General features: G+C 58.4%; 7 protein-coding genes across 7 annotated transcripts; 3 read left to right on the top strand and 4 right to left on the bottom strand.

The window, feature by feature from the left end:
• Window positions 1-52: 52 nt before the first annotated feature.
• On the top strand, window positions 53-613 carry TRAVEDRAFT_48112 (uncharacterized protein; the record flags this gene model as incomplete). The annotated part of the gene is made up of 1 exon (XM_008040275.1): window positions 53-613. One exon carries the CDS (start codon window positions 53-55, stop codon window positions 611-613), a length of 561 nt encoding a protein of 186 aa, XP_008038466.1.
• A 761-nt stretch (window positions 614-1,374) lies between these two features.
• Window positions 1,375-1,803, top strand: TRAVEDRAFT_107857 (uncharacterized protein; the record flags this gene model as incomplete). The annotated part of the gene is made up of 1 exon (XM_008040818.1): window positions 1,375-1,803. A coding segment is annotated over one exon (429 nt), but the record flags the coding sequence as incomplete, so codon positions are not given.
• Window positions 1,804-4,665: 2,862 nt separating this feature from the next.
• Window positions 4,666-5,720, bottom strand: TRAVEDRAFT_124862 (uncharacterized protein; the record flags this gene model as incomplete). Its single annotated transcript, XM_008040817.1, has 2 exons — window positions 4,666-4,958; window positions 5,072-5,720. The coding sequence occupies 2 exons, from the start codon at window positions 5,718-5,720 to the stop codon at window positions 4,666-4,668; spliced, it is 942 nt and encodes a 313-aa protein (XP_008039008.1).
• A 336-nt stretch (window positions 5,721-6,056) lies between these two features.
• TRAVEDRAFT_102679 (uncharacterized protein) lies at window positions 6,057-6,368 on the bottom strand (the record flags this gene model as incomplete). Its single annotated transcript, XM_008040816.1, has 1 exon — window positions 6,057-6,368. A coding segment is annotated over one exon (312 nt), but the record flags the coding sequence as incomplete, so codon positions are not given.
• On the bottom strand, window positions 6,358-7,712 carry TRAVEDRAFT_122978 (uncharacterized protein; the record flags this gene model as incomplete). The annotated part of the gene is made up of 4 exons (XM_008040815.1): window positions 6,358-6,671; window positions 6,704-6,849; window positions 6,900-7,090; window positions 7,140-7,712. 4 exons carry the CDS (start codon window positions 7,710-7,712, stop codon window positions 6,358-6,360), a joined length of 1,224 nt encoding a protein of 407 aa, XP_008039006.1.
• A 689-nt stretch (window positions 7,713-8,401) lies between these two features.
• TRAVEDRAFT_48109 (uncharacterized protein) lies at window positions 8,402-10,466 on the bottom strand (the record flags this gene model as incomplete). Its single annotated transcript, XM_008040274.1, has 5 exons — window positions 8,402-8,581; window positions 8,644-9,326; window positions 9,374-10,162; window positions 10,247-10,378; window positions 10,433-10,466. The coding sequence occupies 5 exons, from the start codon at window positions 10,464-10,466 to the stop codon at window positions 8,402-8,404; spliced, it is 1,818 nt and encodes a 605-aa protein (XP_008038465.1).
• A 1,391-nt stretch (window positions 10,467-11,857) lies between these two features.
• TRAVEDRAFT_48108 (uncharacterized protein) lies at window positions 11,858-13,480 on the top strand (the record flags this gene model as incomplete). Its single annotated transcript, XM_008040273.1, has 3 exons — window positions 11,858-12,046; window positions 12,101-12,454; window positions 12,506-13,480. The coding sequence occupies 3 exons, from the start codon at window positions 11,858-11,860 to the stop codon at window positions 13,478-13,480; spliced, it is 1,518 nt and encodes a 505-aa protein (XP_008038464.1).
• Between the last annotated feature and the right edge of the window lie 344 nt (window positions 13,481-13,824).

Raw genomic sequence — 13,824 nt, 5'->3', positions numbered from 1 at the left:
CGTCGGCATCCATAACCTTATCGTGGAGGTCGACGCGCAATACATCAAGGGCATGCTCCAGAATCCCGATCTCGCACCTGGCGCAAGCATCAATCGCTGGATCCTGGGAATCATCACCTTCCATTTCAATCTTGTCCACGTCCCAGGCACCTTGCATGGCCCCGATGGGCTTTCGCGACGAACCGCGCAACCGGGAGATGCACCCGTAGACAGCTCAGACAACTTCGAAGACTGGATCGACCGCGTCCACGGTTTTGTTCACCACGTCCTGCCAGTGCCTTTGCGCAGTGTCCCCACAGTTTCTACGCCCATGCAGCTCTTCGCCCTTGTAGATGCGACTGAGGACGGTCGAGATCTCAGTGGGGGGGAGGGCGCTACCACTGAAGCGACTACCCAGCAAGCGGCAAGGGCGAAGGCACGAGCAAAAGTCAGATTCGCGACAGAAGAACACACACACGAGCTTCCAGTACCAGAGGGTCCTCCGGCGATGCCCTACTCGGAACACGCGTCGCGAGTGGACAGACGTCTGCGCAACGTGAAGGATTGGCTGCGGACACTTCAGCGTCCTGCGCACCTCAGCAAGGACTCCGCGCACGCGACCTTCATCAACTGATTGTATGGAAGGAGAGGCGGCTAGCAGTCATGGTCGCAGCGCATGACAAGATGGGACATCGTGGACACTACGCGACGCTTCAGCACCTTGCCCAACGATTCTGGTGGCCAACTATGCGCGAAGACACGGCGTGGTACGTGCGGACCTGCCATATCTGTCAAATGCGACAACACCGGTTGGTCCTCATCCCTCCTGTCGTGGCGGCGCCTGGTGCGCTCTGCACGAAGTGGTACATCGACACTATGAAGATGCCGACGTCCAGCGGATTCACTATGCTAGTCGTCGCGCGGTGTTCGGTTTCCGCGTGGCCGGAATGGCGTATGCTACGCGTCGAGACCGCGAAGACACTGGCGGATTTCATCTTCCAGGACCTGCTCTGCCGGTGGGGGGCGATATCGGAGATCGTGACGGACAACGGGGCCGCGTTTGTCAGCACGGTACGGGATCTGCAGAAACGGTTCAAGATCCATCACATCTCCATCTCTCCGTACAACTCCAAGGCGAACGGCATAGTGGAGCACTCCCACTTCGACACACGTCAAGTTCTCTACAAGATCATAGGCGGCGAGCAGCACAAGTGGGCGCAAGGTGCTCACTTCGCGTTCTGGGCGGAACGGGTCACTGTCCGAAAGCGAATGGGTCGTTTGCCGTACTTTGCGGTCACAGGCTGCCATCCGGTGCTACCCCTAGACATTGTGGAAGCGACGTACCTTTCGCTGGCGCCCGACAGGCTTCTCAATACTGGTGATCTCATCGCACGGCGAGCAGTCGAGTTGCAGCGGCGGCATGAACAGCTCGTGCGACTCAACTCAAAGGTATTCCGTGCCCGAGTAGAAGCGGCGCGGAAGTTCGAGTGTGACCATCAGCACACAATCCGCGACTACGACTTCAAGGCTGGAGCCCTTGTTCTGATGCAACACACTCAGATCGAGAAGTCCCTCAATTGCAAAATGCGCGCACAATACACTGGGCCTTTGGTAGTAGTCTCGAGGAAGCGCGGTGGTGCCTATGTACTGTGCGAACTCGATGGCTCCGTCCTACATCGCGCGGTCGGCGCCTTCCGGCTCATCCCCTACTTAGCGCGTACGGAGATACCGCTCCCATCGAACTTCGCGGACATTTTGGACGAGCGTTTAGCAGAACTAGTGGACTCCGAGGACGACGGCGAAGACGAACCGGAACCAGAGCTCTTCTCCTCAGAACAGGAGGACGTCGAGAAGGACCTCTAGACTTGCCATATCCAGCCATGGACAGACATTGTCGATACAACGAACTACTATTACATTCTTTGTGCTTTGGACTTCGGGCCTCTGCCCCCCCTTCTTCTTTGTACTTACATGCCTTGCGCTTCTCCAATATACGTACCTATTCTGTCGTCGAGGCAGCTCTCTTACATTCGTTTTGGCTTCTTACTTCTCTCACTGGGGCACGAACAGGATCATACGGACTGGGGCGATTACGTATGGACAAGTACTGGAGCGACAGGGGGCGGGGAGAGAACTAATGTATGCGGACAGGAGGCTCCTTCCCAACGCCGACGCGTATCCGAGGCTCAGGCGGAGAAGGCGCGAGCCACGGACTCGGTGTTTGCGGCCAGGGCAGTTTCGACAAAGGGGACCGGCGGCGGAGCCTCGCGGAGCGTAGACGGGCCAGCAGAGGAGGCAGCGTTGGCGGTGGCGTCGTGCGTCAGGGCGGCGAGGCCCGCATCGGAGCGGACGATCGCCTGGTCCAAAAAGCTGCGCGTCTGTTGCAAGAAGCCGGCGAGACCGGCGGTAGCTCTGGCGGTCATGGTGCCGTACACTTCAGCCCGCGCTTTAAAGAGGAGCTGCGTCTGAAGCAGCACGCGAAAAGCGACCGCTTCATCCTTCGAGAGGCCAGGGAGCATGGACTGCGGATTGACTCGTTCATTGGACAAGGACTTGCGGAACCCACGAGTAAACTTGCGACGGAAGCACTTGACCTCGTAGTCGACGTAGCCGAGGAAACTGGCTTCAGTAATAGGCCAGTAGGGGCGAGGGTCCTCGGCGGAAGGCGAGGGCATGAAAGGACCGTCAGCGGGGGTGTCGTCCGAAGGCTCTTGGAGGGGCTCGAAACCCTGCGGAAGCAAAAGCGGGAAGTGCTTAGCGAAGTCGCGATACAGGGGAGACAGGTAGATCACGCGTACCGCTTGCAGCCGCTTGTGGGTACCTAAGTCCCGGCTGCTCATCTCGCCGATGGGAGCGACCGAGGTCGAAGCGAGGTCAGGCACAGCGCCGTTAGCGGCGGGGGCTAACGCGGGATCAGCACGAGGGAGACGTCTTGCGCGATGGCGCAAAAGGAGAGGCCGACCTTGCTTCGATAAAGGCGGGGAGTCTGCGAGGCCGATGGCGAACCCGGGCGAACCCGGGGTCCTGGAAGATGGGTGAGACACTACAGTCAGGCGCGGTTGCGGTGGCGTCCTGGAGTGGCGGGGCCGACACCGGAGCCTCTTGAGGAGCCTTGGGAACCGTGGTGGCAACGGACAGCGAACGAGCAGCTGGCTGCCCGGTAGGATCCTCGAAGGACGCGTCTGCCATGTCCGCATCCAGGGGCTCGTTGTCCGCGGACAGAGCCGGTTCCTCGTCGACGTAATCATCGTCGGAGGACTCGGAGCCGGCGGGCGCGCCGCCCTCTGCATCCTCCTCCTCCTCAGCCACGGACCCGATAGGCTCCGGTGCGGTGGTGGCCGATTCACTGGAAGGGAGCGGTGTAAGCGGATAGGTGGGCGGAAAACCCAGCTCCTCGGTAAGAAGGTCGATCACCCAGGACGGGATCAGGTAGGGAGCGTTGCGAACGTGGCAGATTTCGAAGACTTCGCGCGCGATTGGGGGCGCCGCTGGGGAAAAGGGCAGAGGATCAGTACTGGCAACGGAGGACGTGGTGGGCGGAGACCATACCGTAGGTGAAGTTGTTCTCCCGGTACCAGTCCACATACCCCACGTGTTGGATTGACGCCCTATCGCCCGCCGCCGTGACCGCTTTCACCAGGTTGCAAGACTGGCGTTGATACCAGCAGCGGTCACAGCGGTCGAGGCCTTCGCGCATAATGCATTTCATGGGGGTGCCATCGGGGTCGTGTCCACGACATCCAGTGCACTAGGAAGAAGAAGAGGGTCAGCACGGAGACGAGGAGCCAAGTTGCGAAGGCGGCACTACGTACGTGTTCCATCTTCTTGGCCGGAATCCGCGCACCGCACGGGTACACTGGGGGCGAAAAGAGAGGGAGGCCAGAGTGGTGCGCCCGTGGACCGCGTGCCTTGCCAGCGGCCGTCTTCTTGCTAGGACGGCGGCTGCCAGCCTTCTTCTCGACAGGGACTGCCTTTGACAATGATACCTGCTTGGAGGACGACACGACGGGCTGGCCCTCCCCCTCGGACTCGGAACCAGACGGCACATGCTCGTACTCGATGGCCTTCGCCTTCCCCTTCTCCTGGTGTTTGCCTTTACCTTTCGGCGGTTGGCGCAGTGTCTGGGGTGAGGACGAAGCGACGGTGTTCGCGCGGGCGGTTTGGCCGCGACGCCCTCACCTCGGCTGTTTAGTCGGCGGCACTGCAGAATCAGGCGTCGCAGAACAATGCGGACACTTGGTGGACGCTTTGTCCGTGCAGGGACTGAATTTAGTTTGCTGATATCACCCATTATATCATGTAAATCCTGGATTAATCAGGCCATCTATTCTATGTGGTTCAAGGCTGTAGAAATCCGCAGAGTGCGTGCTAAACCGGATTAGCATCGGATTAGTCGTCCCTGATCAATTACATTTCTGGAGGAGTTGCTAGATCAAACGTGATTAGTAGCGGATTAAAGTACATGAGGTCTATGGCAAGTAATTTACAGTGAGCTATGGATACATAACCTCAGGACTAAGTTAGTCCTGGATGTCCCACTACCCCCTAACCCATGCGCAGCGTCCTTAACACTGGCTCCCAGGGCTCCATCTTTGTCTCATCCCCATTCATCTGTGCCAGTAGGTCTTCCCTGAGCGACTGCAAAGGCGTCCGAGTCAGCAAGAACCCCATAGCATGTACACCCCATCATAGATGACTTACCTTGCCTTGATCAAGCGTGTCCGCGCTGATACCGGCCTTGCGCTCCTTGTCGTAGTGGGCTTGGCATTCATCGCGCATGCGGGTGAACATGGTGTGACGTTGATGCGCATAAGCACAGTCTCCAGGAGGCGAGTCTGTGCGCGTAGCGGCAGCAAGCCAGAGTCTAGCCATATGGTCATAGCCACGGATAGTGGCACGGAAGTCTGCGCACACAATATTCACCGCTTCGTCGTAACGAAGCTTCTCTTGCCACGCACGAAACCACTGTGCGCGATCCACTGTGTGCGTGATAGCAATTAGTGTGGATGCAAGGGTATAGCCACGGTATACGTACACCAAGAGGACGGGTTATCCTCTGGATCTTTTGGCTGAGTTTCTGCTTGTTTGCCACCCTTCTTGCGCTTGCCCGCTGCGCTTGCAGGCGTTGATTCCATCGCATCCTCGAAGGCCCACCAAATCCACGAGCCCTCCCGCTGGCTGTCTGTCTTCTCTCGAGCCACTTTGAGGTTGACGATCGTAAGGTCTTTGTCAAGGTTGATCCGCTGCAGATGGTAGTCAGGATCGCATCTGCCGGGCGGGTGAGTGCGCAAGGCTACAAGCCGATCAAAGACATAGTTGTATCGCTTGGCCACGCGTTGGCAGTGGGCCCGCGAAAACTTGGAGATGTTGTTCGACCGCATGTTGTCCTTGGTGGTGTGACCCGTGTGTCGCTTGTCCTCGATGTATGCGGCGAGATGCTTCACAGCATGCCGGACATCATCGAGAAGGTCAAACGCCTGGCCAATGCGCAAGCGAAGCTCGTACTCCGCTAACACCTCGACCTCGAACTCCTTTCGCTCGGCGGCATTGAGGTCTGATGGTAGCCCAAGGATCTCGTTGGAGACAGTATTTTTGGCGGTGGTCGATGAGGATGGGACTTCGTCGATGTACTGATCGTCGTCGTCGTCGTCGTCATCTGATTGATCCCCACTTTGCGTGGCAAGGTTGGCGGCGAAGTCGGTTTCTTTGGACGAGGACGTCTGTGTCCAGAGGTGTGGCATGACCTTGTTCTGCTGCACCCGCCACAGGTCAACCTTCTTCCTCCATGCGGTCCAGGTCGTGCATGCCACAGCCTCGTCATCGACAATTTCACCCTTGGCGGCTTCCTTTGCCCGGAATGACATTGGAGTGGGTGCGTTGGCATCAAAAGGAATGTGTAGCCACGCCGCCACTGTGTTCGGTGTGGCCAGGGCTGTCAGACCAGCGAGGTGGCGTGTAGTGTGGTTCTGTCCGTGATACGCTTCTGCGACCTTGCCGGCCAGGAATTCCCCTGCAAACGGGATGCTCAGCATGCGCCAAAGCGAGAGATCGAGGCCGAACGTACCCATTTTCTCGACCTTGCGCCAGTTCCAGAAGCTGAATAGGTCGGTGAGTGCGTCGTGTCGCGCGCCAGCAGACATTTCACGTGTTGGCAGGCCAGCGATGTTGAACTCGGCCCAAGGCGTCTCGACTCCTTCGCTGTGGGACAAGCCGAATCCGGTGGAGTATGCCAAAGAGTAAACGATTTGGCAGAGATCTTTGTGGGCGTACATATGAAGCTTCGGCAGGAGCACCTGGAGGTTCTCGAGCATCGCAACCTTCTCGGGAAAGTACTCCCGGCAGCGGGTGAGGAGATTGTGTATGATGATGCATGCCACATCATACGTGAGCGCGCGCTCCTCGAGATCTTCCGTACCTTGTAATGCTCCTATGAGGGCGAATAAGGAGTGACCACTCCTGTTTAATGGGCGTGAGTAGGATCTCAGACCGGTGAGATGGTTGCACTTGCCGCTCTCCCGTCTGCATATCAACTACGCCGCCTGTGCGGAATAGGACATGCTTGCAGAACGTTCCGATGATCCCACTGACTGTCAGGAAGCGGAACTTCCCGGGTCGCAGGGATTTCAGAACTTGGAAACCACTACATGTTTGCAACTGTGCGAGTCGTGAGATCGTGGATACATACGTGACGCCTGGGTACTCACAGTGTCCTCGTGTTCGTAACTTTTCTCCAAGTACACAGACATCTTCTGGTGGCTAACAAAGTAGCCTTGGTCGACCGCAAGACTGACGTCATTCGGGTCTTCGCGCTTGGTCTTCTTGTGCAGGCTATGGTTTCCATCGCAGCCAATGAGGATGCGATATATGTACCTGTGCCGGTACTCAGTACGCACACCAACCGTAAGAAACATCACGCTCACTTCAGATGCGGCGGTGTCTCCTTCCAATCCTCGGGCAGGTTGAAGCCCGGCGAGGGACAGGTGAAACAGGGCACCGTTATGGCACCGGGTGGCACATTGGGGATGACCAGGTCGTGATGCCTACCGGAGCGCCTGATCATGGCGAAGTGGCGCCAGATGCGCGAGGCACTGAGGAGATCCTTGTACCTACTCTATCGCAATGATCAGCAGAGTGGCGGATGGCGTCGAGTGAATACTCACCTCGACACTGTCGGGGGCAGAATTGTTTGTCAGACGTTGCAGCACGCGGAAGAAGTCTTGCGCGCTCTTGTGCAATATATCCCAGTCAATGTGCCAGTGGCGAAGAAGATCGAGAGTGAACGCACTCTCGGGGCGCTCGAGACTGGAGGGCCAAATGCCGGCGCTGATGAGCTGATAGATATGCTCATCGTAACCGGCGCACTGGCAATACTGGACTTGGCAGCGGTGGACGCCGTTGGTGTGCACCACGACGAAGTACATCGGATGGGCGTTCTTGGAGGAGTTTTTGCATTGTGCGTCTCTGTGGGGGCCGAGGTGGATGATGTGTCCGAGTTCTGTGAGGTCTACGCGCTCGAAGTGCCGGCCGTTCCAGCGCTCGATCCAGTGGTAGTGGAGGTGCTCGTGGTCGCGAAGGATGCAGTTGATACACTGCGGTGGCTTCTGGCCACACTCTTGACATCGCGCAGTGGTGGGGCCCGAGCCACATGCGCACGGCCTACCGATGTTGCTGTCGTATTCGCGCGCAAGCAGTCTAGCGATGATGTTCTCCTGCCGCAGTAGCCACTGCTTCATCTGAAAAGAGGGGGAGTTCTAATGAAACACCGTGAGTAAGTAGATGCACTGAGATGTAGTATTACGCACCTTCTTCTGGGATGTGTCTTTGCCAGCCTTCGACCTGCCAGGCGGGTCGCCGGAAGGCGCATCAGGGCCTCCATCACCCGCGTCCGGTGGACTCTGGTCCTCGCTGAAGAATGTGCTCTCTTCCTCTATGTCTTGCGCCACAGTGTCTTCCGTCCGCGCGCGTTTGCGCGAAGGTTCGCCCGCGTTGTACTCGAGGCGCCGTTCGAGCAGTGTACGTCGCCCGAGCTTGTCCACGTCGGATATAGATACCTTGGCCACAGGAGCGCGATGATCATATCCGCGGGCGATCCCCGCGCCAAGCTTCTTGCCTTTCGGCCGTCGGAACATAATGAGGAGGGGTAGCTGGACGGAGGGGTGAGCAGGTTGAGGATAGCGTCGAGGAGGTACTTAGAAACACAGCGAACATAGTGGGAGGGTATGTACATGACAGCATGGACCCAAAGCCCTGTCGTGGCCCATGCAACATCAAGGCGAGTGGCTCAGTGATTGTCCAAAGTTCTTGTGGTGCGGGCGGCGCCGATAACCAGGCCAATGCGATTTCGATGTCCAAATAGTCATTCCTGACACTACAAGGTTACTATTCTGAGCAGTAATGTACAAGCATCCTCGAATACAGGTTCTTATTCGTTGGGGAAACGATGGGGAACGATGGGGGCATGACCGGAGTGTTCGAAAAAGGTGTTGACATAGAACGATGCCAGCTCCGCCTCACGCACGAGGATGTCCTTGGGCGAGATGTTCGAGCGGATCTCTGTGCCGGAGTGGATTGAATGTGGGGCGCACGGCCAGCGCGCGAGCACCTGCGAAAGGCTTCCAGAGATGACACCCGTAGGTGCGGCAGATCGGCCCATAACCCCGTAACCACTCCGATATCTTTATGCGGGGACGGCAGCGCGTGAAGGTTATACACCCCGCCGTCTGGGAAGATGCGGGCCAACAGCGCTTCTTGGTGCGCTTCAGTCGTCGCCGCAGTGCGAGCGGGGACAAGTAGTCGATCCAGGGCAAGGAGTTCGTGGCAGAAGCCCAACTCGCACACTTCCCAGATGATAGGACGACACACAGGAGTGACGAGGGCGTTGACGGTCTTGTCGAACCATTTGGGGGCACCAGTCGGCGAGGGGTCGAAGTCCACGCCATTGAAGGCCAACCCAAAAACATCCTCAATCTCGCGCCAACGCTGGGCTTTGCGACTAGCGTCGTCCATCTCGCCGTGGCCCGTGCTGCCGTACAAGATGTCCCGCCACCATTGAGTGGGCACTCGCGTGAGCCGAGCTTCACAGAGGCGGAGCAGATAGAGCCAAGCCGGACGCAGTCGCACCCAATTGATTACATAACGGTGCAGACGATCTTGAGTCTGCGGTCGCAGGAGTAGCCCAGGCTCCGGGATCCAGTATCCCCACATTGCCGTCTGGGGTTTGGTGGGGCCTGACAAGTCCACCGCCGCCATGGCATTTTGCCACGTGGTCAACGGGGCGGGCATCCATTCGTGCTGAACGGCAACGAACTTGTTAACGCCACGCACTTGGGTGGGATTGATCTTCGGGTCTGTTCGCGTGTTAGCATGAGCCTCGCACGATAAATGTGGTACTGACAAGGAACCGCAGAAGACCCGCCTCTATCTGTGCGGTTGGACTTCGGCGGTGTTCGGACGGCCCCGAGAGATTGCGAGTCTACGCCGCGCGCCTGGCGTTTGCGGTCCTTTTGAGACGTTGGTGCATCGTATCCGCCGTCCTGGTCGACCGCCAGCAGAGGAGCACGAGAGATGTCCAGATACGTGTGCCCGGCACGCGCCATTGCCGCGAAGTGCTTCGGACCGACGAGCCCACGATGCAGGCGATGTCCGTGCTCCTCGCCGATCGTGGTGCAGATGTCCGGCTCGCGCACCGTGACAACGGCGCGAACTCTGTCGTCCGCAAGGATAGAGACGTCTGTGCAAAGGTACCACACGGGCACACTGGCTGAGTAGAGGCGTTGAACGAGAGCGGGATTGGTAGTGAATGCGCCCATGACACCGAGATTGACGGTACGAGGGCGCGCACCGGCTGCGGGAACTTGGAGGCGTTGATAATCGAGGTAGGCGCGGATCATGAGGCTGTACCGCTGAGTCTCTCGTACTTGCATGACGACATCGCGGAATGTGCAGGGGAAGCGTCGCAGTCGGTCCCGGGCTTGACACATGGCGATGTCCAGCCACCCAAGGTGAGGGTCTGTCACCGGCGCCTTGCAAATGGTGGCATGCAGGTCGTCAACGACCTCGCCGAGCGGTCGGACTACTTCCTCACGCAGGAGGCCGAGACACTTGATTGTTGCCCCTTCCAGGCGCTCGAAATCGTCAGAGGAGGGAGTGAACGTGAGGGCATGATTATGTTCCCGCTGAGGGTCTGCACGCGGTATCATACAGAGATATTCCCAACCCTCAGTAAATAACTGGGGATGTTGAAGGGGATCGATGATCCTGTATCTACAATCCGCGCGAAGGACGACGTCGATGATGCCAACGGGTGGTTTTGGTATGTAGTCGGCATTCGGAGAGGTCACAACCCAAAGGTCGTCTGAGGTGGGTGCAGCGGCCAGAGCATCTGACCAAGTCCACGGCCCTGCATGACTGTGAGTGTGAAAGCACCCGTATACGTACCGCAATCAATACTGACCACTAGCTCCAGCCTGCGCCTGCAGCTTAGACATCGTAAGGGGGTGAACATTCGGAGTGCGCACGCGTGTAATAGGCAGGGAGGCCGAGAGGAATGCTCGGTGCCGAGCAAAATCCCGGGCCAAGGTGAGGATGGGCACCCGAGTGACAACAAGTCGCTCGGGTGTGCAAGTATACAGAGGTCGTAAGAGACAATCTGTATACTTGCGAAGGGAGAGAGGGGAGGGAGGGGAGGGAGGGGAGGGAGGAGAAGGAGAGGGGAGGCAGGAAGTGCGAGTCTTGGATGAAATTCGAGAGTCGGTCGAGGGCAGGGGGTTGTCGAAGTCTTGGAGGTTGCTGAGGAGGCCTGTATGCAGATGAGGGGTTCGTGAGCGAGGTAGCGGGGCTGACTGAAGGAGCGAGCGTTACCGCGAGGTTGCCTGAGGTCGAGAAGAACACCGAAGCAACTGCCAGTGCGACTGCGAGAAGGAGTCTGAGTGCAGACGCTGCGCTTCGGCGGAATAGAGTTAGAGTTTGCCAGCGCTCGTCAAACTCTAAGGGCGCCAAACTCTAACAGCGACTGGGTGCGACGCTGACTGCCACACGGCAGGCTCGTAGCTCTGGACTTCTCACTCTCTCGGGCTCACGACACGACCCTCACCAGCCTGTACCTCACATCCTCCCTCTCCTGCATCGAACATGCCCGATTCTCAACAGCGACAACCTGACGTGCACGCCGCCAACGACGCTCAAAACACAGAACCGCACATGACGCACCGGCGAGAGCCTGAAAACTCGGAGTGCTGCTAACCGTAGGATCGGGATAAGGACCTGTACACGGTACGACGGCAGTCTCCACTCCTCGCTAACATACCGTTACCCCCAGCTCGCCTGCTACTCGGTGGAACTTGGTGTTCACACCAGGGAGCTCGATTGACTCCTACGTCCTCGAGTTCCCGTTGGCTCCCGCACGCTACACTACGCCCAGTATATGCACGTGCTCCCCATGTCTTCACGCAAGTCTCGCACCCCGCACGACCGTACTGTCCATGCCCGTGTTCCGCTGCGTGGTCCCCTAGCACCAGTCTTTCTCATCTCGCTACCCAAGCACGTTCGCACGTCATGTATTTACACATCTCTCGCAACCCGAGCGACGGTACATTACATTTGATATTTGCGCTGCATGTGAGTGGACACATCCTCAGACACATTGAATTGAACTCAAAATCGCACGAAGTCCTCGATCAGGACCCAGATCAGCCGTGGCCCAGCAAGCCGTGGCGCGGAGCTTTGTCCCTCTGGTCCAAGCTCGCTCTATGCTATTATCCTGAGAGACTTTTAAGGCCGCTCCGCCCACGACCAGAGGTCGCATTTCACTACGCCTCCCACCGCACGCCTCCCATCGCACGACTCCCACCGCACGCCTCCCAACACACTTCACGCCGCCATGCCTTCCTCGCACAGGATGTCAGCCAGCGGCAGCGACCCCAACGTGAAGGCCCTGGTCAGAGCGCGACTTCCTACTCACACCGCCCTCAACGCCGCCTTGCGGATATGCCCTCGCGGGGCTGGCCACATGTATCAGCCCTCGTACGGGCTGAAGGACTTCTCCCAGACCGGGTTCATTTACGATGTTGTAAGTGCGCGCCCAGCGGACCCTATCAACCCACTCACGCTAACTTATCGCCAGTGCTTGTACAAGCCAGTGAAGGACGGCCCTCCTCGCTGTCCAGTCGTTCTATCGTCACTCCAGATGACCAAGGACAAGCGGATTGACCTCTTGAATGCCGTATCCGAGCTCCAGATTCCACCGTACAACAACGAGCGCTACGCAACTGACACTTTGCTTTCAAGCATGCGTCTGCGACGCGGAGAAGATGTGTGGCCTCCTCCTGGGCTCCAGGATCCCTTCACCCCGACTCATCGCCAGAGGAGCCGTGCCGAGCAGTCGAACACCCGATCTGGTGCCAGCGCGGCATCCTCTGCGAAGGTTGGCCGGCCGCCGAACGCGACCGTTGACGTGAACGTGTATGTATACACAGAGGTACGTCTACGACAAACCACTTCACCCTACTCCTGCTGACCACCGGAGTAGAACGGTTTGCCCCCACTGGAGCTAACGGTGACAGGCATCGATCGCGGCCCCCGTGTAGAGTTCACCGTTGGACAGCCTCAGCTGTACGAAATCCTAGGCGTGGACAAAGCCTCACGCCATAAGAAGGTCTTCCTGTTGTGGCTCACCGATGCCGAAGAGTGGTCAGAGTATCCGAAAGCTCACACTCCGATGTTCCTCCCTCGTGGCCAAGCGGTTCTATACAAGGCCCAAGAAGTATATGACATGCCTGGACTTCTGGAGTACCGAGAGCGATTCGCGCCCGTCGGCAGGGCGGTCGCTCGTCCAAGACATGATGCTCATGATGTCGAAGAACCCGCGCGCCTGCCCTCTCTCCTACAGCACGTGCACGACGCCCACATTCTGTCTTCCCCGCCGTCCCAAACACGCCACCGCGAGTCTCCCGCCCTTCCGCATGATCCCCCTGTCGACGTTCCGGACGCGTTCCTACCATCCTCTTCCCCGCGCTTGGTTGGAACTCCTTCACCGGGTGCTCGCCGCGTGACGTTCTTCCCGTCCCCAGTATCTTCTCCAGACCTGCCGGACGGGTTGGAGATAGTGCGTAGACACTGGGCAGCGAAGTACGTACGTGTCAAGGCGGACGCTCTCCCCGATGACCCCGTCAGCCTGGCAGGCCCGAGTTCCACAGCTCTGGGCAAGCGACGCGCGAGCTCGGGCGCCCCTGCACTACCTGCGAAAAGAATGCGGAATGTGAGTCGTGCGGAGGTGAGCGGCGAAGGGTCCAACACTCCTGCGACGGTGGCTACAACCGAAGTGGGCGCAGTCCCTTCACATGAGGCGGACGACATCATCGAGTTGTCAGATGACGACGAGCCGTGCCATGCTTCCCTCGTCTCCGGCTACGGGGACGACGTCGTCAACATCTCGGGTGGTGGGCGTTGCCGTGTCGAGACCATCGAGGGCAAGGAGTACATAGTCATATCGGACGACGAGTAGTGCTCGACTTTGAAATCGAATGTCACAAGAACTGCTTACCTTACATCACTACCCCACCATGTAACTTTAAAGTGATCGAAGATCACGATCGCGATTAGAAGACAAGGCCGATGGGAACGGAGATCGGTCGCGCGCCTTCGTCCGATGTGCTCGGGCACGCCAAGTGCGGGGTCGCGGTCCCGTGACAGCGCATTGTCCGCTGCAACTTCAAGTGGTGCGGCACATTCAGTGCTGCGGTAGATGTGGCCGCCGCGCATGGACCTGTCGTAGGAAGGACCACGCGTCAATTGAACCGCGTCGGTTCCAAAGTCAACAATGGACTCACGTGGACTTCCTTTTACAAC

Source organism: Trametes versicolor (genome assembly GCF_000271585.1).
Source record: "Trametes versicolor FP-101664 SS1 unplaced genomic scaffold TRAVEscaffold_6, whole genome shotgun sequence".
Taxonomy (NCBI): Eukaryota; Fungi; Basidiomycota; class Agaricomycetes; order Polyporales; family Polyporaceae; genus Trametes; species Trametes versicolor.
This window is presented reverse-complemented; position numbering and strand designations above follow the sequence as displayed.